At 40.7% G+C, this 25,801-nt stretch overlaps 1 protein-coding gene across 2 annotated transcripts; it reads right to left on the bottom strand.

The window, feature by feature from the left end:
• Nucleotides 1-304: 304 nt before the first annotated feature.
• badb (BCL2 associated agonist of cell death b) lies at nucleotides 305-5,727 on the bottom strand. Of its 2 annotated transcripts, none has more exons than XM_032544343.1 (4): nucleotides 5,531-5,727; nucleotides 4,690-4,839; nucleotides 3,284-3,504; nucleotides 305-3,175 (listed from the first exon to the last, which is right to left on the bottom strand). In XM_032544343.1, the coding sequence occupies exons 2-4, from the start codon at nucleotides 4,829-4,831 to the stop codon at nucleotides 3,038-3,040; spliced, it is 501 nt and encodes a 166-aa protein (XP_032400234.1). In that variant the 5' UTR covers nucleotides 4,832-4,839; nucleotides 5,531-5,727; the 3' UTR covers nucleotides 305-3,037. The 2 variants fall into 2 exon arrangements, with proteins under 2 accessions (XP_032400234.1, XP_032400235.1); XM_032544344.1 differs by having other exon boundaries at nucleotides 5,664-5,684.
• Between the last annotated feature and the right edge of the window lie 20,074 nt (nucleotides 5,728-25,801).

The raw sequence follows: 25,801 nt of genomic DNA, 5'->3' as shown, positions 1-25,801 counted from the left end.
CTGAGAGTTCAACTAACATTTGCTACTAAGTTTTCCTGTTTATTTTGACCGATATGCCAAGAAACACAAAGAGCGTTTAACTGCAGTATCTGTAGGTACATATGCTGTTTCATATACTTTGTTGCCTCTATACTGTTCTTTAGTACCCTTACAATGCAAGATTATGGCCTTTTGTATTTTAGTTTTCCCATTTTAAATTGTCTATGAATTACCATAAATTTGCACCAAACATAATATGAAATTTCCAAAGTGTCCTTTGTACCAGAGAAATTTGAAGAATTACACAAGAGACTCTCTTCAAAACCACTCTTAAAAGTATTTATTCAGCACAGCATATACCAGAAGATTCACAGCTGTAGAGAAAATTTACAAAAGTCATTAAAAAAAAAAATCAAAAAAAATCAAAAGGAATCCAACAAAAAAAAGAAGGCAATATTAGAATTACATTTTCTCCACACACCTCCAGATTCAAGTAATATCACGGATGGTTGTAAAACGCCAGGTGCCCAGACAGGTTGTTTTTTTCCTCTGGGGTGTGTTCACTGTCACAAATGCTTCAAGTCAAAACCATAACATGACTTTCTTTTTCTGAAATGGCTCTTCCAGCCATAATAATATTTTTCTCACAGTTGTGACAGCAAACGCACCACCATTGTGCTTTTTTCTTAAGCTTTATAGGTGACTGTAAAGTTTTAAGGCGGTAATTGGGTAAACAGACAAGACTGGTTATGTGGTGTCACATCACAGGTTACAGCATGTCCAAGGCAGTTCATGACGATATTGTACTCTTAAAATTCCATATTCATATTTGGGCCCAAGCTCTAAAGACCATGTACATATTCTCTGCCAGCTGATTCAACTGTACTAATTGTGTCAATGTACATGTCCAGGTCTACTAGAAGTGACTTATTAGAATATAAAACACTAACGCTTTGTTTTGACGGCACAATTACACACTCCTGTTTTCCCTGTTAGTGTGATTTAGAAATCTGATCTAAAACAGCGGAGTCACTTTTTTTTTTTTTTTTAAATAAGTAGCTTAAATGTAACTGTATAGTCTTAACTGTAGCTTCATAGCAGATACTTATTTAATTTAACAAGTCACCCACATGTTTCAGTGAATTGGACACAGTTAGGGGCATGTTGCCAAACATATGGTAGACTTGAATGAATCTTCAAAGAAAGGTGGTGCTTTTTAGATTGTCTACAATTCTGACTAAAAAAATGCTCCTGAACCAAGTTTAGGATAAACCATAAAAAAGGTGGAGCAACGTTTGAGTGTAAAGACAATAGAAATGCAGCCCCTTAGTTCCATGCCTAACCCCCCCCCCCCCTCCCCTGCACTTCACATCTCAACCCTACACGTGTAGAGGAAGAGAGTAAGAAACAAGTAGAACAAACCTATTACCATGTTCAATAATCACATATTGATAAACACGTTACAAATAGCCTAATCATATTTACCAAGCTGTGTAGAAGTGCGTATCTTAGTTTATAATCATTGATAAGAAAAACTCCCATGAATGCCATATTGTGTGTTCCAAGTAGTCCTTAAAAGCCTGAATATAATACATAAAAAGCAAATCTAGCACCAGATCATCACTCCTAGACCGGAGGCTTGACCGATTAAAGATCCCATTTAATTAAACCCCAAACAACGCACATTTTAACTCGCTGTTTTATCAACCTAACAGGGCTGGAAACAGATTTTCCTGTGTCAAGTTTAAATCCCTTCCACTTGTGTTTAACTGTGACTAAACTCTCTAGATCCTTCTTCTATATGCACTGGGTACTAAATAAATGGGCCCAAGCTATTGTGTTGGCTCCTTGTACAGCAGTTCAATTCACCCCCACCCACATCTTAAAATATGCACATAACATTAATCACAACAACCATGGATTGTACACTGCCTATTGCTAGGTTGGCCAGCCGTATTAAACAGCATGGTAACCTTGTAAAATAGGAACTTCATAATAATAAAAATCTGGCTAAACCACGTAGCGTATTACCCCACCCCTGCAATTTGATAAAATGTTAACAAAATATTTACACATAAAGGTTCCAACGGTTTGTTTTTTTTGCTCATCCAAGTCTTTTAAAAAGATAGATTCATATTGGTTTGTGCTTTTATATGTATGTTTAATGTCATTCTCTTCAGATATAATCTAACCCTGAAGTCTTACAAAAGATAGTGTTTCTGCATCATCAGATTGTCCTTGTACAAGATTGTTCTTCTTTTGATATATTTGAGATATAAAGCACTTGATGATAGTCAAGTACAGCTGTTTAAGTGGTACTGGCTTTCAACTAGTAGAACTGGAAGTTGGATAAAGGCCCGAGAATACTTTTAAACAAATCCTTCGCTTTTATACTCTTGCCTCTGTTGCTTGCGGATTACTTTGGCACACAATCGCAGTGGTCTCCATTAGCTTTTGTTTAAGCACAAACAGTTGGAGCAAAACAAGCATTAGTACATCGACAACGGGGATTTCTTCACAAAGAAGAGGAAGGATATTCTAACAGCATTCAAGGTGGCCTCAATTAGTCCGTTTTTTTTATTTCAGTGCATTTATCTCTCCATCTACAGTATACTGCATAGTGTTGATGGGAGAGACAACTGAAGCATCTTTTAACTGCGTGGTCACTGCTTAACTTCTATGCTTATCCTCCTCCTCTTGGCCTATCATCTCATCCATTCTACGGGGTTCAGATAGCCAACAGTCCATTCTCGTGCCTGACTGACTTTTACCATTTCACAGTGGGCTGCCCAGCAATATTGTTAACATCACAACCAACACAAATACCCAAAAATAATTTAAAAGTTGTTACCAATGGCGCATAAAAATGTCATGACTAGGATGGGACACCTAGCCATCGACTCAGCCATGCCTTAGTGGTTGGATCGTCCTCTTTCTGTCTGAACCAACCTTTCTGCCGCCCCTTCTCAGATCAGGTCATTTTGTTCTCATCACAACTGTCCTCTTGGCTTCCCCGTTGCCGCCTTCTCATTCCCAGCGATTCCTCAAACCTCGGTCCCTATTCAGTGCGGTGTGTATGGTTGTCATGGTGGTTGTTCTCTCCCTCTGTCTCCTGGTGACTGAAGAGGTAGCTCCACCAGCTTTTAGAGTGGTGCATCTGTTTGGTCGTCCCAGCACTCCTCACCCTCCTCATTTCCTGCACAAAATTACAGACACAGTATTAAGTTAAAAAAGAAACTTATCAGTTATACCAGGAAAACCTCCTTTTGAAACCATTCTTCCATCCTCTACCCCTTATTCTCACCCCTTTGTCTAGCAGGCTGTCAAACTCGTCGCTCATCCTTCGGAGCTGCCGGCCGTATTTCTTGGCCGCCCACAAAGCCGGGGGAGCCGACTTGGACCGTCCCCTGAATGGAGCTCCGTCAGTGGGTGTACCAGCCTCGTCTTCCCCCTTAGCCTGGAGCTCCTCGTCTCTGGAGACTGTGGAAGCGTGGGACTCCGAGTTCAGCCTGATTCGACCGGTCGCTAAGGGATACAAAAGGTAAAAGGGGTTTGTAATGCCTCACAGGAGCAGGATTAGATCAATGTACAGGGTAAGGGAGCAATAAGGAATATTAATCACCAGTTATCCCTGGAACGTGTTTGAAAAACATGGGATAAAATAGGGGGATAAAAAGAAACAACTTCTCTCTTTACGGCATTGAATAGAGTTAGAGATATTCAAAATGCAAAGTAGGTTAGCTTACATTTCAACTAACAATGTAATCTCATTTTAATGCCGTAAAGTTCATCACGGTAAAACGTATGTGAGAAAAAGAAACATTTGATTTCTGGAAAAGTGGGGCCTAAGAGACGAGGCCAAGAAATGGCAGGACAAAATAGACAGTAATCAAGGAGAGAGCAATAACTGAGTAGTTTGATACACTGACATCAAATGTTTTTTCCTCCCTTTTTTGTGCAAAAATTGACCTGCATTGCAGGAATTGTTGCAGCTGTTGGAAGGAAAAAATAAAAACTAAACCAGAAAATGTAATTGGATGTTGCTAATTGTCATTATTAATGGTATTTGCTAATGCAAATACCATTAATAACAAGCAATCGAGCAGACATGGGTTTTGTTTTATTTTTTAAGATTATTTGTGGGCTTTTTTTTAGCCTTTATTTTTGACAGGACAGCTGAAGACATGAAAGGGGAGAGAGAGAGGGGGAATGACATGCAGCAAAGGGACGCAGGTCCAAGTCTAACCCGGGGCCGCTGCTTTGAGGAGTAAACCTCTATATATGGTCACCCGCTCTACCAACTGAGCTATCTGGGCGCCCATGGGTTTTGGTTTTAATTCTACATTACTGCCCTGGGGAATTTGACCATATATTGTTGTTGTAAGCTGACACACTGCACTTGAAGTTGGAATCCGTGGGATGTTGAATAGCCGACTAGTGCTGTTGAGCTAGGAAGTGCATACACTGCTAACAACTAGAGCAGAGATGTAATAAGCTGTTTTTTTCCTGTCTGACAGATTTCTGTGTGTGCCCATCTCTTATGAAAAAGGGTGCAGCTGATAGATGGCATGTTTGGATTAAGGATGCTCAAACACACTGTGGCAGGTTCAGATAAAGCATAACCACGTCCCAAATTTTGTGCCCAGACGTTTTTCCAGTTTTAAAAAGCTCAACTTTTTTTAATATCCCACAATTTTTGAGATGTCCTACCTGGAGTTCTGAGCTCAGGTAGTGTGAAGTGGCGTTGAGAAAGCGGCTGCTCTTGCACAGTTGATGGTTGCTTATTCTTTCCTTCCTCTACCTCCTCCGATGTCTCTGACTCGCTGTCGGAAATAGTGAAGTGTGCAGCCATCGTGACATCTGGAGAAGTAAGATTCAAGAGAAATTGTAAACTGGGATAAGCAAAAGCACAAAATACTGTATCTTGCCGATAAGGAAATGGCCACAAGTGCATTGTCAATTAGTTTCAATGGTTAATGGTAGTCCTGCCCTGCACTTGACCTGTTTGAGAGGACTGGAAACAGACATGTTGCCCGTACTAATGAAATAAATGACCAAAACAGCATTTGTTCAACATACAGTATCTGTATTATGATAACGAGCAAGTGTCTATATGATAATCGTGCTACCATTTTACTGTCATAAAGCACATTAGCTAATTATTCAAGAATCATAAAATGGCATCACCCATTGTATCGCTGATGCTGCCCCTTTCTAACATAACACACCCAGCAGCAGGCTTTCTCATCGCTGTCCGTGACATTAGCCAGTCCAAAGGTATTCACGGTGTAACAACCTGCGAGATAACCGACTTGTTTTGACAACACGGACCCATATTTGATATAATGAACGCCTTGTTGTTACACTGTTATTAAATCCAGCCAACACACCTTATTCTCCGGCCAACACACTGACTCGCTTGTTTTGTTGTTGTTGACTGAAGAGGACAAAAGAAACTTCCTAGAGGGCGGAAGCTGCTGCGGGGCTAAATTAGCTAACGAAGTATGTAAAAGAAAAACAAAAAAAGAAGCAGTAAAATAGGTTTCCTCACCCGAAATCTTTATAGCGGGAACCCGAAAAGTGCGAGTGTATCCCTGGTTGGCCTCATGCGGCCGCAGCTGTTGTTTTTGTTATCGGCGTCTTGTCTTTTTTTACTGTACAATTCAGTTTAGCTCTTCGCTCACCCAATCGCCGAGCGTGACTGCACCGCCGCTGCGCGCTGACGTCACTGTTGCGAGCAGGACTGGGCTGGGGCTTTTGTTTGTCTCATCGGCTTACCTTAATACTCAGTGTAGAGGCGCAGAAGCTTTTAATATGGACAAAAGTCAAGATATTTGTCTGTCCATCTATTTCCATTTCTATTAGTGTTGGGATTCAGATCCTATACTTAAGTAAAAGTTGCAATGCTCCATTACAAGTAAACGTCTTTATTATGCCGCAGAGGGGCCCCTTTAAGAGGTACATTATTGTATTGATGTATTCATGTGTAAGCAGCATTTTAATGTTGCTGGCTAGGATAAAGCTAATGTTGCCTAATTAGTCTGCTATATACTGTTGGGTGGTTTATCATATAAGAATGTAACATATTTTATAAACTGATAATCTGTTTTGAATGTAAAATCTTAATCTGCAAGTGGCAGCTGTTTAATAAATGTAGTGGAGTAAAAAGTATGACATTTACATCATAAATGTAATGGCGTAGAAGTAAAAAATAGCATAAAATGGAAATATTTAAGTTAAGTTCAAGTATCTCTAAATTGTACTTGTACTCTAAGTTGTAATTGTACACACCAGATAGAACTAAATACTTCTTGTTTGTCCCAACTTAAAAGTTTAGTTTCAATATTCATTCTTAACCTCGGAAAGAGAAGTTGACAAAAATACATACATATGTATATACATACGTACATACTGACAGACAGAGACATTTGTGAAAATACCTGTTTGGGCTTGGGTCATGTTGGTTGCCTGCTGATATTAAATGAGTGACATTCTTCCCACAGACTCCCTTTCTCTCTGAGAAGGATTTGCAGTTATCATAACAATTTAGGTTAAAGGTGAATCAAAAGGGGGAGGGTGGAACCCGCGTTACACAACAGTTATGTGAGATTAGCTTTTTTCAGATGTTGAGGATGATAAGAAAAGGGTGGGGCATGAGCCAGTACGCAGTACGACTGTTGGGAAACCATTTCAGATGACTACCTCTTGAAACCCCAAAGAATGCCAAGAAGTAATCAGAGCAAACGGGGGCTACTTTGAAGACACTAGAATAAAAGACATGTTTTCAGTTATTTCACACTTTTTTGTTAAGTGCATAATTCCATTTGTGTTCATTCATAGTTTTGATGCCTTTAGTGAGAATCTACAATGTAAATAGTCATGAAAATAAAGAAAATGCATTGAATAAGAAGGTGTGTCCAAACATTTGGCCTGTACTGTACAGTGGCTTGCATGAGTTGCATAAAGTTGATTAAAAAGAGGAATAAAAACATCTTTTGTAAATTGATCCTAATGCCTTAGTTAAAAAAATCAGGAAAATCCAACCTTTTGAGCACACCGATTTTCTTTGTTAATGAATAATGTAATGTACTTCCTTAAAATACAGGGGACATAAGTATACACACCCCTATGTTAAATTCCCATAGAGACAGGCAGGTTTTATTTTTAAAGGCCAGTTATTTCATGGATCCAGGATTCTATGCATCCTGACAAAGTCCCCTTAGCCTTTGTAATTAAAATACCCCCCCATCATCACATACCCTTCATCATACATAGAGATAGGCATGGGGAACTTTCCATAAGATCATCTCTAAATGCAAATCAAACCAGCTATTAGGCTAACTGAAATAACACCATGCCAATCTCTATGTTTGGTGAAGGGTATGTGATGATGGGGGGGTTAGTTTAATTCCAAAGGCCAAGGGAACTTTATCAGGATGCATAGTATCCTGGAACCATAAAATAACTGTTCCTGCCTCTATGGGAATTTAACATAGGGGAGTGTATACTTATGCCCCCTGTAGTTTAAGGAAGAACATGTATTTATTCATGATACATTATTCATTCACAAAGAAAATTGGTGTCCTTTTGAAAAGGTTGGCTTTTTTTTTTTAGAATTAAGGCATTAAGATCAATTTCTAAAATAATTTGTTTTCCCCTCTTTTTAATCAGCTTTAGCATGGGTGTGTACACTTATGCAAGCCATTGTATATATAATGATCGTCCTGTAAAGTCATTTAAATGTATTTATATTTGGGGTTAGATGTGTTAGGATCTACCAAACTGCTGGCAAGAAAGAGGAAGACAACACTGCGTTAAACTTTCTTGTGTCCTTTTCAATTCCTTTTAACTGGGACATTGGAAGGGTTAGAAACTGATCATGGTGATTTGGTGTCATACCTTGGATAAGCAGCAGGTGGCGAGGCAGGACTGCAAACTGATCTTTTGTATGCTAAGCAGTGTTCATCTTTTGGTTGCACTGCTTCATCTCCTGTCACAGGTTGTCTGGTTTCTTGAGAAACAACAGAGAAAAAATCGCATGTTTGGTTTCATGTTAAATCGTGCCTGATTGGTCTAATAACATATTTTGCAACATGTGGAAAATGTTTCATTATGTTGGGGTTGCCTGTCCAAATTGCATAATAAAAGAACGGCGTCAATAGGAAAGAAAATATTTCTCATTTCCTTAAAAACTGGCCTTGCAGTAGTAATGCTCTTAACAGATTGCAGCTTATGTGGAAAACCTGTCGTCTGTGTTTTATTGTTTGTAAGAAATCATTATTTTAGCCTATGTGGGGTGTGTGGGGCACTGTGTATCTTCTATTCTAATTGTCTCTCTACTTTGCTCTCTTGCACTTTCCTCACATCAACGCAGGAGAGTCAACCATGTAATTATCTACCATCAATATCTGGAGCTGCCTCTATTCCTCCTCTCCTCCTCTACTCCTCATTCTTTTCTCTTCCTTCTCTTGCAATAAGAGCCTCTTGTGAGAATAGAAACAACATGGGGCTACTTTACAAAGTCAGTAAGTGACACTTGAGTAGGAAGAGCAAACTATTTTAGTGGAAACTGTGACGGGAGTCGAGGCGATGTGATGCAGCTTCCTCTAATTCAGTGTATCCAAATAGAAGTAATGTGAGTTTCTAAGCTCAGACAAACAGGCCGAGTCCGCACAGTCAGCTTTTGGTGTAAGGATGGAGCAGCTCAAGAAAATGGCTGTTTCTTTAGAACTCTATTTTTTGAAGGGATTACAGAAACAATACATTGGAGTTCTCTTTTTAGTTGGGTTTGAGTGCTATTTGAGAACCATAGAATTTTAATCTGTGTGTGAGTAAAGCCATGTATCCACTATGTCTGTAGCATTTAAGAACCATAAACTACCACCCACTAACGTGTGTGTGTGTGTGTGTGTGTGTGTGTGTGTGTGTGTGTTGTGTGTGTGTGTGTGTGTGTGTGACTGATCTCATACAGTTTTGTGAAAAAGCAGGATCATTTTCACATACATATACAGACACAGGGACTCAGAGTGTGTTTGTGTTTAAGTCTGAAGGAGCCATACAATTAGCATCCATTTATATCTTCCTGTACCAACCTCGCCCTGCCTCCCTGCCCCTCATCTGGCAGTTATTTTGGGAAACGGAGGCGTATGCACTCCCACATTCTCTCTAAACCACCACTCAGTTTGTGTGTGTGTGTGTGTGTGTGTCTGTGTGTGTATGTGGCTGTTTGAGAGCAAGTGTGGCAGCATTTCCAAGCGGCTCCCAAAATGTTCCATCCAATTTAATGCCAGGACACTGCCTGTCTGTCCGCTGCCACCGCAGCAGCTTCGCTCACTGACGTTTCAAACATTTCCCCGTCTCCGCAGACCCTAGTTCAGTCCAGGTGGGACCTGAGGAAAATGCAGAGCAGGTTTTAAATTATTTGAATGAGAGCTTAGAGAATAGAAAAGAAAGATGGTGTGAAAAAAGTGACAAGTACAGACAGCGTGTACCAGACAAAAAAGAGGGAAAGAGATGCAGACAAAGTAACTGGAAAAGCAACAGATGATGAGAGAGGTGTCTTATAGTGCAGAGGGAGAGTTAAGGTAATAAAAGAGCAGAAAAGGTGACAGTAAATGTAATACTTTCAGAAGACTGCTATATAATAAAGAAGAGTTTGAGAGACAGAAATCAGAGGTGTAAGACCAGAAACATGGAAAGAGTGAACTTAACCTACATCAGAGTGAATCCGCTCCTCCAGCAGCCCACTCCTTTAATTTGTGCCCTTTCGTCATTGCTCTCAGTACATGCTCATTACACTTGGACCGCTCCCTCGCTGTAGAACTAAGACACTCTGTGATCACAAGGCCGACATATGGCAGCTTTCTAATTTGATCCACCCCACCCTTGTGCAGCCTGCCGGTCTTTCAACCCAGCTCTCCTTAAAGTAAAGTTTTTGGACTAAAAATGGATTGCTGACTTTCTCTCCAGTAGATAAAAAAAATACAAAAGAAATACAAAAGTGCTCAGCTCAACAAGACATTTGAAATAGGACTGGTGTTGAAATCTTTCTCTTCCTACGACAAGTGAAATGTCATGTCTGTCATTGTCTTTCCCCCAGTGCAAATTAACTTTCAAGAAGCTCTTTTCCATTGAATGTCCATAATCGTTAAAGGAATAGTTTAACATTTTTTGGGGATGCACTTTCTTACCAAAATCGCTCTCATGTCTGTATGCTAAATACAAAGCAACCATTTGCAGCAGCTAGCTTAGCTTAGCATAAAGACTGTTTACGTGGAAACAGCTTGCCTGGCTCTGTTCAAAGGTAGGTCCACCTCTAACGTGCTGTAAGGAAACATTATATCACGTCTCTTTAGTGTAAAAATGAGTAATTACAGGAAGCCAATGCCCTTGGCAAAGAAATTGTCTGGCACATATGTAAAACCACAATTTGGCATTTTTACTCTTCATAGCCAGGCTAGCTGTTTTCCCATCTTACCCTTTAAGTAAAGATATAACCTGAGCTAAGATAGTGTCTTAGTCTTCCGGCTGTAGCTTCATGTTTAGCATACAGTCATTGTTGTGGTATTAATCTTCTCTTCTATCTCCACAACAAAGCCAGTAAGCATGTCTCCCAAAATGTTGAACTATTCCTTTACAGAAATAGACTAAGGAATCATTACAAAGATGGAAATGGACAAAATAAGTCTTCTACCTTTCCAGTCCTGGCTTTGATAATGGTTAAAAAAAACTAACCGGTTAAAAACTGTAATAACCCCTGCCTTGACTTAAGTGGACACACACACACACACACACACACACACACACACACACACACACACACACACACACACACACACACACACACACACACACACACACCACACACCTGCTGTTCTGTGTGACAAAGTGATAGGAATGTTGCTAATTAATTAATTTGCTTTTTTGGTCAATGTTGGTCCCAAAAAAATGATATTGTTAAAACATTTAATGTAGATGTATTTCCTAGAAAAATGAAAATTGCAAAAGTTATACCCATAGAAAAAACTGGAGATAGACATCAAATTATAGGCCTGTTTTCTTTGCTTTCAGATTTCAAAAATATTGAAAAATTATATCACACAAGATTAAATGATTTTGTTACAAAACACAAGATACTAAAGCAATAAACAATATGGGTTTAGAATAATAGAACAACCTCACATGCATTAATAGATTGTAGAGGAAATATCTATTGCAATAGAAAATATAGAATACACAGTTGAGGTATTTTTACATCTTAAAAAAACATTTGATACTGTTGACATGACATCCTATTAGAGAAACTGAAAATATACGGAATTAAAGGGGTAGCTCACTCTTGGTTAAGTAGTCATTTGGAGAAAAGGCATCAATATGTCCAAATAGATCATTGCAAATCACTTTCTGCAGATTACATCTGGGGTTCCCCAAGGATCAGTGTTTGGTCCATTACTTTTTCTGTTAAACATAAATATAAATATATAAATATAAATATTTGTGAGGTTTCCTGAAATGAGCTAATAAACTTCTCTATCTTGTCAATTTACAAGCCACACACAAACTCTCATCCCGCCCTTCTTTCAACTCTGTAACATCACCGATTAGGGTTGGGCTGTTTTCATGTGGTTGGAGAGGTATGTGTTTGTGCTCCGAGAGCTGATGTAGATATTTTTACATGTTGGTCTGAAACATATATACTCCATATGGGAACTTTGAGGTGCATACTGGTACATGCTTGTCATTATGTTCTCTAATGATAGTTTATGTGATGTCCTGTTCCTCGAGACCCTTCTCCTTCATTTCAATGCATCCTGAAATTTAGATGTGCACATGTTTAGGTTTTTAATTGTTCACAGTTTGATACAACTTAATAATAGATCATTAAAGTCTATATAATCACTATAATCACAATATAGTCATTAGCACAATGCTGCTTTAATTGTCTGCAGTTAATTTAGCTTTTGTTTGCTAATCAGTATATGTGTACCACTGTTAAGCTCTGCCTGCAGCCAGACATATTTCCATGCTTCACTTAATTATCAGAGTGGTGCATACAGTATGGTGCCATTTTCTATGGAATTTTTTTGCTTGTTCATATTAGCGTGCCTTCTTGGTGATGCACACAGAAACAGACAAACACACAAACAAGAGGCATAGACAGGGAGACTGGCACAAAACAAAAGTGACCGCACACACACACACACACCACACACACACACACACACACACATACACATACACTGTAGAAGTGAGAAGGCCTTTTAAACAAAATTATTTGTTTTAGTTTCAAAATCTAAAACAGGCAGTCAGTTTGTTAGGGTTACACAATAAAAAGTTCTACCAAGGTAACACTCTTAGCTTTGCACCAGGACTCTGTTTTCCTTTTCCATCCTTCACAAGAAGAGTAGGTAATCCATCCTCCTTACAGATTTTATTTGTTTTACTTTGACAGTGATGAGAGGCAGGAAATTGGATGGAGAGGCGCAACATGGTAGAAAACAAGACACATTTTCCGCACAGATGAGAATACATGGTATCTGCATTAGTAGATCCGTCTTTCTTATTGCCTTTATTTTCCCCTCCGTCTTTCTCATTTCACCTACTCACAGACCGTCAGCATTTCTCCTTTTTATTCATTGTGTCGCTTCCATTTCTCTGCCTCCCTCACTTTTTCTCCATCAATGCCTTTTCTATTTTATTTTCTCCCCCTTCTCTCATTTCTGCTCCGTACTCTCTCTCTCTCTCTCTCTCTCCTTTCTCTCTACCTCCCTTTCTCGCAGTTTCAATCCCGCCTCCCTCCCATTGTGTATCTGGGTTGTTGACTGAACTAGTTCATGTCGAGCTTGCTAGCTGATAGCGTCATTCCTCCTGTTTAATTGATGTGTTTTGAAAGAAACAAGCTGTTGGATTCAGTCAGCTGGTAAAAAGAGCCTAACCAGAAAGTAGAATGTACTAAAAACCAAGAGGCAACTAAAACATTATGGCGTGACTGTGATTTCACATTTGGTTTTGTGTGGAGATAAACATCTTTCCATCACGTTAGGTGTTTGGAGACACGCAATGGTGTGCAATTCATTAGTGATCCAACTTCAGACTCATACAGTATACAACTTTTGCTCTACCTTAATAGCACTTTTCTTCACAAAGTTAGAATAGTGAAACACTGTAGAGGGAGCTGCATAATTACATTAGCAAACCATGGGACACTAATGAGAACTTCCACTAACTGCTGGCTCCAGTCAGCAGAACACCAGTGGGATAGGTACCTCTAACATTAGCATCAACAACACAAATCTGCATAAAAATGATAAAATAAAGGCTGTGATAGATGGCCATCATTACAAGGAAAGGAATTGGAATACATTTGCCAATAACCCAACGTATTTGTCATCCCACTTCTGCTCCTTTTAAAGCCCATTATATGTTTATTATATATTGTATATTTCTACCATATCCTTGTGTCTCGTCCCTGCTGTAGGCTGTTGGACATTTCCATCAACTCAAACTGTCTGCCAAGAGGGAGAACATAAGTCATGCATATAAAAAACACAGGATGTGTGTGTCTGTATGCTTATTTGCGTGTTTGATTGTGTGTGGTCATGTGAATAATAGGGAAAGGTCAGTATTGCTTGAGGGGAGTGGAAACAGAAGTGATGAATTGCACGTTGGGATCAATTTCCTTGCAACACCCCAGGTTGTGTGTGTGTGTGTGTGTGTGTGTGTGGTGTGTGTGTGTGTGTGTGTGTGTGGTGTGTGTGTGTGACACAAATAGAAAGCCTGCAGGTTCACACATACTAGTGCACCTGTATGCATGTTTCTGTGTAATATTTTAGTTTTTTTTTTCTGTTCGTGGATGAGAAAACAAAGTTCAAGGCAATATATTTATTTTTGTCAAGTGTGTGTGCGTAAACAAGTTTCAGCCTTAATGAAAATTGAGTGTGTTGGCTCACAATTTGAACCTGAGTGCTAGAAGTGTACCATGAAATACACACAATCCGTTGGATTTCAGCTTCTGTTGGGGAACGTTCAAAAATGCCTATCTGTGCATGTTGCAATTCCACAACATGTTCTCATGGTCATAGTGGCAACTGTAAAGTTGAACTGTCCCCGATGACCTGTTTCACTTGCAGCAACTTCTCCTTTCTGATTTTGTTTTCATGAAATACACAACAGAAGCTCAAACAGGAAATATTCTTATCAATGCTGTAACAGACTGATGACTGATTGTAAGAAAACACTTCTCGTTTAGCTGTTGGTTTTCAGTTTCAGATTACACCTCAGTGCCACCTTTCCATTTCAAGGCTTATCAACAACAAGCAGACTGACGAACTTTGTGTGTGTGTGTGTGTGTGTGTGTGTGTGTGTGTGTGTGTGTGTGTGTGTCTGTGCTTGCATGTGTGTGTGCTTGCATGTGTGTGTGCTTGCGTGCGTACATGTGTGAATGTTTGAATGTATGAAATTACCAAACATGTGCGTATTTGTTTTCAGTGGATAGACACAGCCAAGTTATCTAAGGCTGTGTTTCTCAAAAGGGGGTACTCGTACCCCTAGGGGTACTATGGAGTACTGCAAGGGGTATGTGACATTTTTGCTAAAATTCTAATTTAAAAAATGTCATAATTCCTAAAATACTACTACTACTACTACTACTATAATAATAATGAACGAATTAATTGATGGATTCTAAACATTTGAAATATAGCATTTAACTTTTTGTTTAAAAAAAGGTTGTTATTTATTGAATCTATCACTGGTCAGGGGGTACTTGGCTTAAAAAGGAATTCATAGGGGGTACAATATTGAAAAATGTGAGAAACACTGATCTAGAGTATGCGTATAAGTGTTTGTGCACACAACAATCGGCCCCATAGCCCTTAAACACTAAGCAATCAACTTTGGTTATGACTGGCGCCTAACGCCAGGAGGACTCAGCGGCAGATGCTGTGATGCACTTGTGGGGCCATTGGCGTGTTTCTGTGATTCTGAATTAGGGCTGCACGATTATGGCCAAAATGATAATCGCGATTATTTTGATCAAAATTTTGATCGCGATTATTCTCACGATTATTTGTTGATTTTAACCCAAACTAATTTTATTGTCACATAGGCTATTTATAACTGCGAGAGGGAGTGTGATGGACGCTACTCACAGAGAGACGGCTGACTCATGAACAGGTCCACACGGTCGAACGGCGGATACACACGTCGTGTGTTATAAACGTCTGTATCTTCACTGCGCTGCATTTTATGAACTATGATATTCTGGCCATGGGTCCATCTCTGGTCCTGGTCCAGGCTTCGGTACAGCAGCTCCGTCTCCCACGCTGTGACTCTACCAACTGAAGTTAGCTGCATTCAAAAACTTCTTCTGTGTTCTTCGCCGTAGCGGCCGCGATGACAGTTACCCGCAGAAACACTGGTACAAATACAGGTTTGCCCCCTCATACTTAACATATACAGCTGTGTTAATGAAAAATTAAAACTGTAGACATATCAGAAGGTGGACCGGCGGCCGCTGTGTGGCGGAGCGCGGAGAGTAAAGGAGAGAGAGTAGGACGAGAGAGCGTAGAAAGATCCAACACAGGCACGGCTTTAACAGACGAAATGGGTCATGTAACGCAAAATTAAACCATATCCATATAAACAGCATGGCAGCGATGCGAGGACATTAGCACCGTGCGTCCTAGAAGAGCTAACCGCTAACAACGCTACTAGCTAACAGCTAACAGACGCTAACTAGCACTGGTCACTGCTGTTGTCTGAAAACAACAAATGGGACAAAGTGTTGCGTTTACTGGTAAACTGGTAAATCTTGAGACTGACGTATTACCGACTGCTATCTGTTGAGTTTTCCTCACGCTACTCTGTCCTCTGTGACTGTCTACATCTAGAAACTTAGCTGCACGGGGTGCAGTGAACTACTCTGACTGGCTCATGAGCAGACGGCTTTATGGAGCGGGAGATTGGCTTTGCAAAAAACCCGGAGCGTTCTATGAAATGACGCTTTATAAAAAATAATCGCTTGATCACGCAAATTTGATCGTGGGAAGTCCAAATCGTGATCACGATTAAAATTCGATTAATTGTGCAGCCCTATTCTGAATCCATGTGTGCGGTTTCATGCGTCAGGACATGACTGTGGGTGTATGTGTACGCAGGAAAGAATGTATTATCTTGCATATTTTATCTGGTGTAAGAGAGACACGGTGTAGTGTGGCTGTGGCATTCATCTTTTCCCTTTCAAATTATCAAGGCTCATTTGCTGGCAATCCTCCCCCTCATCGTTGAGTATGATCATTGTGTTTTACAGCTCCCCTATGGACCGTACTAGGCATGACTGTCAATTGCTCGGTGGCTGGACACAATGACTCTGAGACACTGTTGGCTCAATAATAATCAGGAGCCAACAACGCTTTATAAGATTGGAGATGAAGCAGAATGGCTTGATTAGCGGGCTACTGTGTAATCATGTCCAATATTTGAGCTTTTTTCACAAGCACATGAGAGGATTCTGAAATGGGATTTGGGGATCCGGCCTCTATTAGCCTTTATTTACCAAAGAGTTTTTCTGTTGAAACTAGCTCTTTTCCAGCAGCACCTTGCTACAAACTCATATCAGTCTGTGCTAGCATTAAGTTTAATTTGGTCTCTACACCTTGTGACACGCTTCGGAAAGCACTCAGTGCCTGAATTGGACCCAAAAAGGTGCCATAACGATGAGTCAAAGCGTTGCTGTGTCTAAAAATGTGGTTATGAAACAAAGGATCCTTCAATCATGCTACATGGGGTGCATAACGTCGAAATCCTTGTTTTTTCCCAATATGTCATGATATATAGCCTATTTTGGTATAAATATAAGCCTATTATTTATACCGTTAATAGCAATTAGAAGGAAGGGTACTGTGGACAAAAGTCACAAGTGCCAGTACCCAGTACTGGTGAGTACTTGCCCATTTCAGGCACTGGACGCACTAGAATATGCTGTTCCAAGAAGTGAAAATGATGTGGAGTCAGTAAAAAACTGGAAGTGTTTTGTTTGAACTTATTGTGAGCTCGGTGTATGTTGTAATATGGAAAACAATCCAACAAGCTCAAAATATTATTGGTCATCTTGGCTATAAAGGACATATTTTGGGAGATTTTCGTATTTTCTCTCTTGCCAAGAGTTGGATGAGAAGATTGTTGCCACTCTTATGCTTATCGTTAAATAGAAGGTAGCAGCTGTTTAGCTTGGGAAATATTCTAGCACATAACCTACGTAAAACCACTGCATTTCATCTTTTGTTACCCAACTGAAACAATCAAGATCATGCTAATTAGTGAGTTTTGGAGGTAATTGTAGGTGGATTGTATTACCCATAGACAGAGCAAGGCTACCTGTTCCACCTGTTTCCAATCTTTAAGCTAAGCTAAGCTAAGCTAAGCGGACTGATGGCAGTACCCTCATATTTAGCGTGCAGACATTAGAGTGGGATCAAACTCCGCATCTAACACGTGGCAAGAAAGCAAATGAAGAGGTTACCCAAGATGTCAAACATTTTCTTTAAGCACATTAACACTTAGGAGCTGCACAGTCACGGTTTTCTGCGCTACTAGTACATTCAGTTGTCTTTGTAATGTTCTACATAATTCTGCCCACAATAGAACAAAAATGCATGTTGAATAGGAAAATTGGATTAAATTTCTTACAATACAGTAGCAAGTATGATCGGTGCTTACTGTTGGATACATCGAATGCAGCCAGTGTAGACCAGCTTATATCAACTACAAAGGGGATGGCTGTAGGGAACAACAGCAGAAGGGGCCAAATCCGTGTGAACTAACCTAGTTTTTACTGACTTTTGTGCTGCGCCAACTATTTGCCTGCCAAGGAGTGTGGAATACATGACAGAAAGCAGCATGTATTGCTCACTCAGGGAGTCAGTCCAAAGGCAGCTTCCAAACTACGGCTCTTAAGAAGTGTCCAGGTGTCACAGCATGCAGCCTCCCGACCAAAAGAATCCTCGATTTACTTCCTAACCTTTAATTTTTCCTGCCGAGGCTGAGGTAACTTGGACTTGAGTGTGTATTTGGAAGGCTGTTGTCATCTTGGCACCAACTAATTGGCATCACCTCAAAATCAGTCTGACCTTGGATAATTAAGATATGTTTTTTTTCTGAAGTAATATCTGTGGAACATGTGGAATTTCTCAGTATTTCTCGGGAAAATAGGAACTGATTAAGAAAGATGAACAACCAGTTTGTGTAAATTGGAGAAGAAACGTGTCATACACCTGACACCATAGAACCTGAGGCAAGGACCAACAGTCTCACATCCCAATTGGATATTGTAGGTATGTAATGTACTCTAATGTGTAGGTTTGATCAGATAAAAGGCTGTTTTTATTCATGGAATTCAAAGCTTTGCAATGAGCATCAGCAGAAATAGAGCTTAAAGGGCAAACGTTCTCATCTTTAATTGGAGCTTGTTTAAAAGCGTGAAGTAACAAATTGTGTAATGTAAAAATATTTATATGAAATATGGTCTCTAGAAAGTTAGCCTTTTCTGAAGTGGAGTGTGTGGGTGTATATACAGTGTATATACGTACACTTTACACACATGATGGATACCCTTTTGCCTTCGGAACTGCTGCAGTTCTTCGTGGCAAAGATTCAATAAGGTGCTAAAAACAATTCTCAGATATTTTGGTCTATATTGACATGATAGCATCACGCAGTTGCTGCATATTTGTCTGTGGCACATCTATGATGTTCCACCACGTATCAAAGGCGCTCTATTGGATTGAGATCAAGGGGGTAAGCCTCTCTTCTCTCCTCTCTCTCTCTCTCTCTCTCTCTCCTCCCTCTGGCGCCATTTTAATGCTACAAAGCCATCACCTGCAGTTAGAAAATCCTTTGACTGCCAGTCATTTTGGCGCCACTTTGACAGTGAGTAATTTTACATCTGAAGCATTTTAAGACTCTATTTGTCCGTTGTTTATTTGTAAAGAAACACAACAATGTATAAAAGGCTCCATTACCTTGTATCTCACATTATGGATCCGTAGCAGACATTTTTGTAAAAACAGGCTAACGATTGTGTCATAACCACGCGACTTACCGTCACATACTTGACAAATCACCGTATTGTCAGGAGAAGCACGCAGACAGTTTGGACTTCCATCAGCTGTTAAGGTTTAATTACTAATGTTAACTGGCATGTTAATTTGCAATAATTAGCCTGTGCTGTACTGTATGTAATCTCCTAACTTATACCTACGCTCTCCGTCTCTGTTGATTGAGAATAATTGAGATTTCTCTTGGCACAGCTACCAGAAGACTTACAACTTTCAGACATGTTGCCCACGTCACAACTACGTCGTCAAGCTCAGTTGGAGGCTGCACAGTAACGCTCAGACCTCACCGGATAAGTGCTTCTAATTTCCTTCACTGGTCTCCGTCCAGAACAAAGGGATCTGTTGGTCCAGTTCTTTAACTGTGTATGGTTGAGATATGGTGACTGTGAGTGGAATGGACTCAATGTCATGTTTCAGAAACCAGTTTGAGATGGGTTGAGCTTTGTGACATGGTACATTATCCTGTTGGAAGTAACCATTAGAAGGTGGGTACACTGTGGTCGCAAAGAAAGGGATGGACATAGGCAGCAACAATACTCAGGTAGGCTGTGACGTTTAAACAATGCTCAATTAGTACTGCGGGGCCCAAAGTGTGCCAAGAAAATATCCCTCACACCCAGGGCCTGAAGTAGTAATTGCCAAATGAAGCTTCGTGAACCAGTGTCTTTATTTTCTGAGCCTACTAGATGGTGCTCTTGCTTTTAAGAGAAAGGCCTCAGGCATTGCAATTCAGTGTATTCTCAATCCTTTGTTGAACAGAGAGCGCCATCTAGTGGGCTCTGAAAATAAAGACTGGTTCACAAAGCTTCATTCGGCCATCACTAGCCTAAAGTTAACTTTATTGACGCCCAGCCAGTTGTTTTTTTTGCCTCCATAAAGGTGAAAAACAGGAATCACATCCTCTCCAACTGCGCTGCTTTCATGGACATTAGTGCCTTGGCCGCAGCTAGTCTTTGATAAATTACAACTTGTCGTTTTTAGGTTGCTTTTTGATGACTAGTGGTCCTTAATTGCATCTAATTTGAAGTTTTTAGTCTCTATTACATAAGGATTTGACTTTGCTTTCTCTGAGCCGTACACACAACAGTCACTGCAGTACATTTGTTCTGTACTGCTGTCATAAATCAGACCCTCACCAACCTTGCCGTGGTCGCTAGTTATCCAATTTGTATTAAAACATCTTCTTTTACTTTTCTTTGACTCATGCTCATCTTTTTGTTAGCTGTTTGTTTCAGCCGGCCTTTTTACCCCAGTAATGTTTAGCAAAAATCCAACGAAATGGCAGGCTTCTTTGAAATGTAAAAGAACAACAGTTTACCTCTGATAAATCAATCAATTGTCATTGACTACCTGGCAACTGTCTGAACGGCGCAGCAGAAATCGAGAGTCTTATCGGTTGTAGCCTTAGTTTCCTGTTCTTAGCTAGGAGTTGCATCAAGTGTGCTCTTCTGCTGCTGTAGCCCTTCTACTTTAACTTTCTTTGAGTTACCATTACCTTATCAGCTCAAACCAGTATTGCCATTCTGCTCTGTAAGAGATTTTAGCTCAATGTACTACTGCTTACTGGATATTTCCTCTTTTTTGAACCATTCTCTGTAAACCCTGTGCGGGAAATTCTCAGTAGATCAGCAGTTTCTGAAATGCTCAAACCAGCCCGTCTGGCACCAACAACTATGCCGTGTGAAAAAGTCACATCACCTTCCTTCCCCATTCTGAACCTTGGTTTAAACTTTAGCAGATTGAACATGTCTACATGCCAAAATGTAATGAACTACTGCCCCATTATTTTGATTCTATTCGGAAATCATCAGAAACCATGTTAATTTTCTGATAAAAAAAAAAAGAATTAAGTTAATTCTTAATTGAAACAATTTCTACACTTTTTTTAACAAATTCTTATTTGGAGATTTAGCCCATCTTTACTGTGTATGGGTCTTTGCCGAACCAAACTATTAATGTTTCTACATATTTTTTAGACTAATCTCTTACTAATAAACCATATCAAAATGGCATGAATCACCCTGAAATGATCATCAATGATCAACTGTAACCCAATGTGACATCGTTTTCACAAGTCTCAAGCTAAAGAACCAACTTAATATTTAATGGAAAACCGCAATTATTCTCCAGGCAGAAATGGTAAAACGCTGCTGCTTTTAAAGACGCCTGTGCGCTGTGGTGCACTCATTGTTTTCAGATACATCACAGTAAGTAAGACAGGAGGCTCCGCTTATTACCCCATTGCCATAGAAACTGTGAAGAAATGTAGCTTTCTCCGAAGATATCATTGGGGTTTGTTTGCCAATGTAGCAGTGGGAAGACGCACAACACACACCCACACAACGAGGCTAAGGGGGGGGGGGGGGGGGGGGGGGGGGGGGGGGCTTAATAGGCAGTGAATCAGTATTACTTTGATGCTGTGCTCAAAGGAGGAAATACAGCAGCGTTAGGAGTGGTATGTGGCGGAGTCCTAGTAATCTGAAAAGGCGATATTGGGAGCTAGAATCTGGTACATTGACTTTTGCTGCTATTTTTACACTTACACTTATTTTATTACCTTTTACTTTCACATCAATTATGACTAACGCTACAGGGGTAAGCAAATTGGCATCTCCAGTTAAATGATTTCAATGGTCTTAGTGGCAGTTCATCAATGACTAGTAGCACTCGTTAGTGTTTAAATGAAACATGGACCATAACCCCCCCCCCCCCCCCCGATACAGTATCTTCCTTTTTTTTTTTTAAAAGGCTAACTTTTTCTGTTTCTCTTGGGGAAGAAAGGACAGTTATATGAAGCCATTATAATGAAAGCCTTTATTTAAGTGTGGGAACAAGTTGCTTGAACTTTTCTCCATCTACAATGTAGATTGATCCAGAAGATTTGAGAAGATAATTATTATATCCAGAAGATTTGAGACACTGGTGTAGTGTCTCAAATCTTCTGGATCAACCTTTCTTAGAGTGAAGGCCTCTTTTTAAGCATTTTGTTCAGCAGAAATATAGGGAGAATACAAAATACAGTAAGTTGTTAACAACACATGGAGGCATTTGGTTAGGTTTAGGCACAAAAACAACTTGGTTAAGAATAGGGAAACAACATATTTTGGGTTTAAATCACTACAGCGTTAAGGTAAAGGCATCTTTGTCCTCATGGTTACATTGACTTGGTAAGGGAACGACTGCGGCCAACGTTGGCTGTTGGTAGGAAACAGAAAATGGACATCCGCCTCCCGTGTTAATGTTCAACCCATTCATCCATTTTGACTTCCTCCCTTTGTGGACAGGTATTGTCTGGGTAGCCACAACATGATATAGCTCATTCCTCTGTGCCACAGAGCGCCGCCATTGTCCAATAACTATTAAAAACACATTAAGTTGTTGTTCTGGGTGACATGTCCCTTTATTAACAAGGGCACTGTAGTTTATTATGAGTTAATCCCACATACATCCTGCTACTGCCGTACTGTGCCGTATTTCTTTCGTGGCAGAGTGCCACAGGCACGTTGTGAAAGTCTCAAAGTGTTGAGAGACAAACTGACAAACTTTTGCTTTCTGTCTTTTCGTGAGATTTCTTAAAAAATAGAGAATATTGATAGTTTTATCTGGGCGGCTGTGTCATTCATTAGTAACACTCTTTAATATTACATTCACAACCATTCACAGAATCCTCAGTATACTTGTAGACTTTACTCTCAGCAGGAGCTATAATTGAAATCTGTGTGTGGGCGCGGTGGGTGTGTTGGCATCTGTATGTCTGCACACGTGCTTATGTGTATTGCTCTTTCATGCAATTTCTTGTACTCGTGTGTGTGTAAATGTACTTGCTTGTCCAGCTATGAATTTGCAGTTATGCATTTAGCTGGAATGCATTTGGATGTGCATGGTTGAGTGTATGGTCTCTCAGCAAATATAAGTGTCTGTGTGTGTGGTGTGTGTGTGTGTGTGTGTGTGTGTGTGTGTGTGTGTGTGTGTGTGTGTGTGTGTAGTGTCCCCTCCTCGGGGTATGAATTAGCTTGCGGTGTAAAGGCCATGGTTCACGCTGAGACAGAGCTCTGATCAACTGTGTCGAAAAGACGGAGAACGTAAAACTTCTCCTCTCCCCTCACTCATTATTTACATTGACTCCAGCCCTCCTCCTCCCTCCCTCCCTCTCCTTTTCCCATTTCCGCAGCAACATCCCTCCTACCCCTTACTCTGTACTTTTGCCTCCTCTGTCCACTTTTCCAATGTTCTCACTGGCCTTTTTCCCCCTCATCCATCTCTCACCTCCACCATCTATCTCATCTTATCGCTGGCTATCCTTCTTTGCCTCCTCTTCTTCTGTAGCAAGCAAAATGGCATACTTTTGGGTCTCTGGTGAGATATATATATATATATATATATATATATATATATTGGATAATCAGAAAAGGGATTGATAATGTAAGCAATCTCTGGTTGCATTCCTGAACTTTTACACTTTTACTAGTTATTTACTCTTTCTTGCTCCTTTGGTTCATATTTGTCCTCTACACATCCCAAACGCACACTTACACACAGGCACAAACACACACAGTAATAGCTTCAGTCTAGCTCTCTGCCTTATCACTCTACTCATGCTCACATCAACTCATCTTCCCCCAGTTCTCAGTTCCTCATCTTCCTCTGTCTTGTTGTTCTGCAAGCAAGAGAAAGAGGGGAGAGATGCTCCTAGAGAGAGAGAGAGAGAGAGAGGGGGAGAGAGAGAGTGAGTGACAGAGGGAGAGGGAGAGAAGGAGACTGAGTGTGTAACAGACAGAGAGAGAGAGGGAGTGTGAGTGTGTGACAGAGAGAGAGAGGGAGAGAGGGAGTGTGAGTGTGTGACAGAGAGAGAGGGAGGGAAAGAGTGTGACAGAGAGAGAGGGAGAGAGAGAGGGAGTGTGTGTGTGACAGAGAGAGAGAGGGAGGGAAAGAGTGAGTGTGACAGAGAGAAAGCGAGATTGTGTGTGTGTGTGTGTGTGTGTGTGAGAGAGAGAGAGAGAGAGCGAGAGAGAGAGAGAGAGGGTGTGTGTGTGACAGAGAGAAAGAGGTAGAGAGAGTTTGAGTGTGCGTGAGGAGAGAAGAGAGAGAGAGAGGAAGAGAGAGTAAGAGAAAGAATGAGAGAGAAAGAGAGGCGCAGACACACTGGGGAGGACGATGGAGCGCGCAAGCGAGCCAACGGGTGATGTGCGCGTGCTCTGTCACCGCCGCTCCTGCTTCAGAGGAGAGAAGCCGTTTATTCAGCTGCTGAACGAGGGACGGAACGGAGGGAACTATGAACTGATAGAGGGATGAGTGAGTGAGTGAGTGAATGAACGGATCCCAACCTGGGCTTCTTCCAGAGTACCGACCCGGTGAGAAGACACAAACAACGTGTGTATTCTACCATTGTTATTAATTTGAATTGGTTATGCATTTATTGTGATTGTTTATTGTCGAGACAATCGGTAAGTGTACATGGATGTGAAGCGCGAGGATTTTGCCAGTCCCGTTAATTGCAGCTGGTGGTGCAATTTGCACAGATCGGTGCATGCGTGCGTAAATAAGGAGCACGGATCCGGCGGAGGGTGAACGGGAGAGGAGAGAAAGTGATCGTAGCCTATGGCTCAGGGAGAGAGATCGCGGAGGGATCAACCGGACAGCCATGCATGCCCGGAGGGAGGGGGGGGGGGGGGTGTCTCTCTCTCTCAGGAGTGTGCGAGACCGCGGAGCCCAGCCCCGTCCCTGTTCAGTGTACCGCTCCAATTAAGCATTTAGCCAACGCACAGTCATCACCAAAGAGCCTCGCGGGAGAACGGTGAGTGACATTTCCCCCGAAGCTGCCGGGGTATAACCTGGATCCCGCCTAGCGGGGCCGGGGATCTCGGTGGCCGGGGAGGGGGAATGAGATTATAGGGTCAGGGAGAGTGAACGCGTCCGGGTCTGGAGGGATTGCGCACCCGCTCAGGGGGCACGAGAGGCTAGGCAGTGGAAACAGTTGAAACCAAATAGGATATCTATGAGAATGGGATGTTGAAGAAGGAAATAACGGTCCGGAGGGATTAAGGGATGACGACGAAATGGAAAGGCACAATAACAGTTGCTAAATGAATTATTTCATACAGATTAAAGACCTATTTTATTTATAGAGATAATAGCGATTTTGTGTGAATGCTGATGATGGGTTTGCAGAGAATTATGATGATGATGATGATGATGGTCATTATGAGGATGATGATGGTGGTTGGAGTTTTGATGATGATGGTACTGGTTTTAATGGGTTTATGATATTTGCATCCTTTTTATTTCCCATATACAGTCATCCTAGAATTGTTTACACTTGCACCTTCTTATACATTTTTATTGATTGGTGGAAATGCTGGTATGCAGGTGGTGATGAGGAGGAGCAGAAGGATGGTCAAGGTACTTCAGTTGATAATAAGAAGTATTGTAATGGTGATGAGAATGATATTAACATTAATGTTAACGGTGCTGATGATAATGATGGTATATGGTAAAAGGTTTGATGATGATGAGGACAGTGGTAGTTTTAAAATAATAGGCTCATGGCAGCATGATGATGATGATGAGGACTTTTGTTATCAAGGATGAATAATTAAGATAAAGATATGTCACGCTCTCAATAATTCAAACACACAGTCTGTCTAAGAAAATGTAGGCTAAAGACTAATTTGCGTATCTCAAACCATTTTTCTGCTTCCACCAGCAAC

This window comes from Etheostoma spectabile, chromosome 19 (assembly GCF_008692095.1).
Source record: "Etheostoma spectabile isolate EspeVRDwgs_2016 chromosome 19, UIUC_Espe_1.0, whole genome shotgun sequence".
NCBI classification, from domain to species: Eukaryota; Metazoa; Chordata; class Actinopteri; order Perciformes; family Percidae; genus Etheostoma; species Etheostoma spectabile.
The sequence above is the reverse complement of the archived record's forward strand: the minus strand, read 5'-3'. Positions and strand labels throughout refer to the sequence as shown.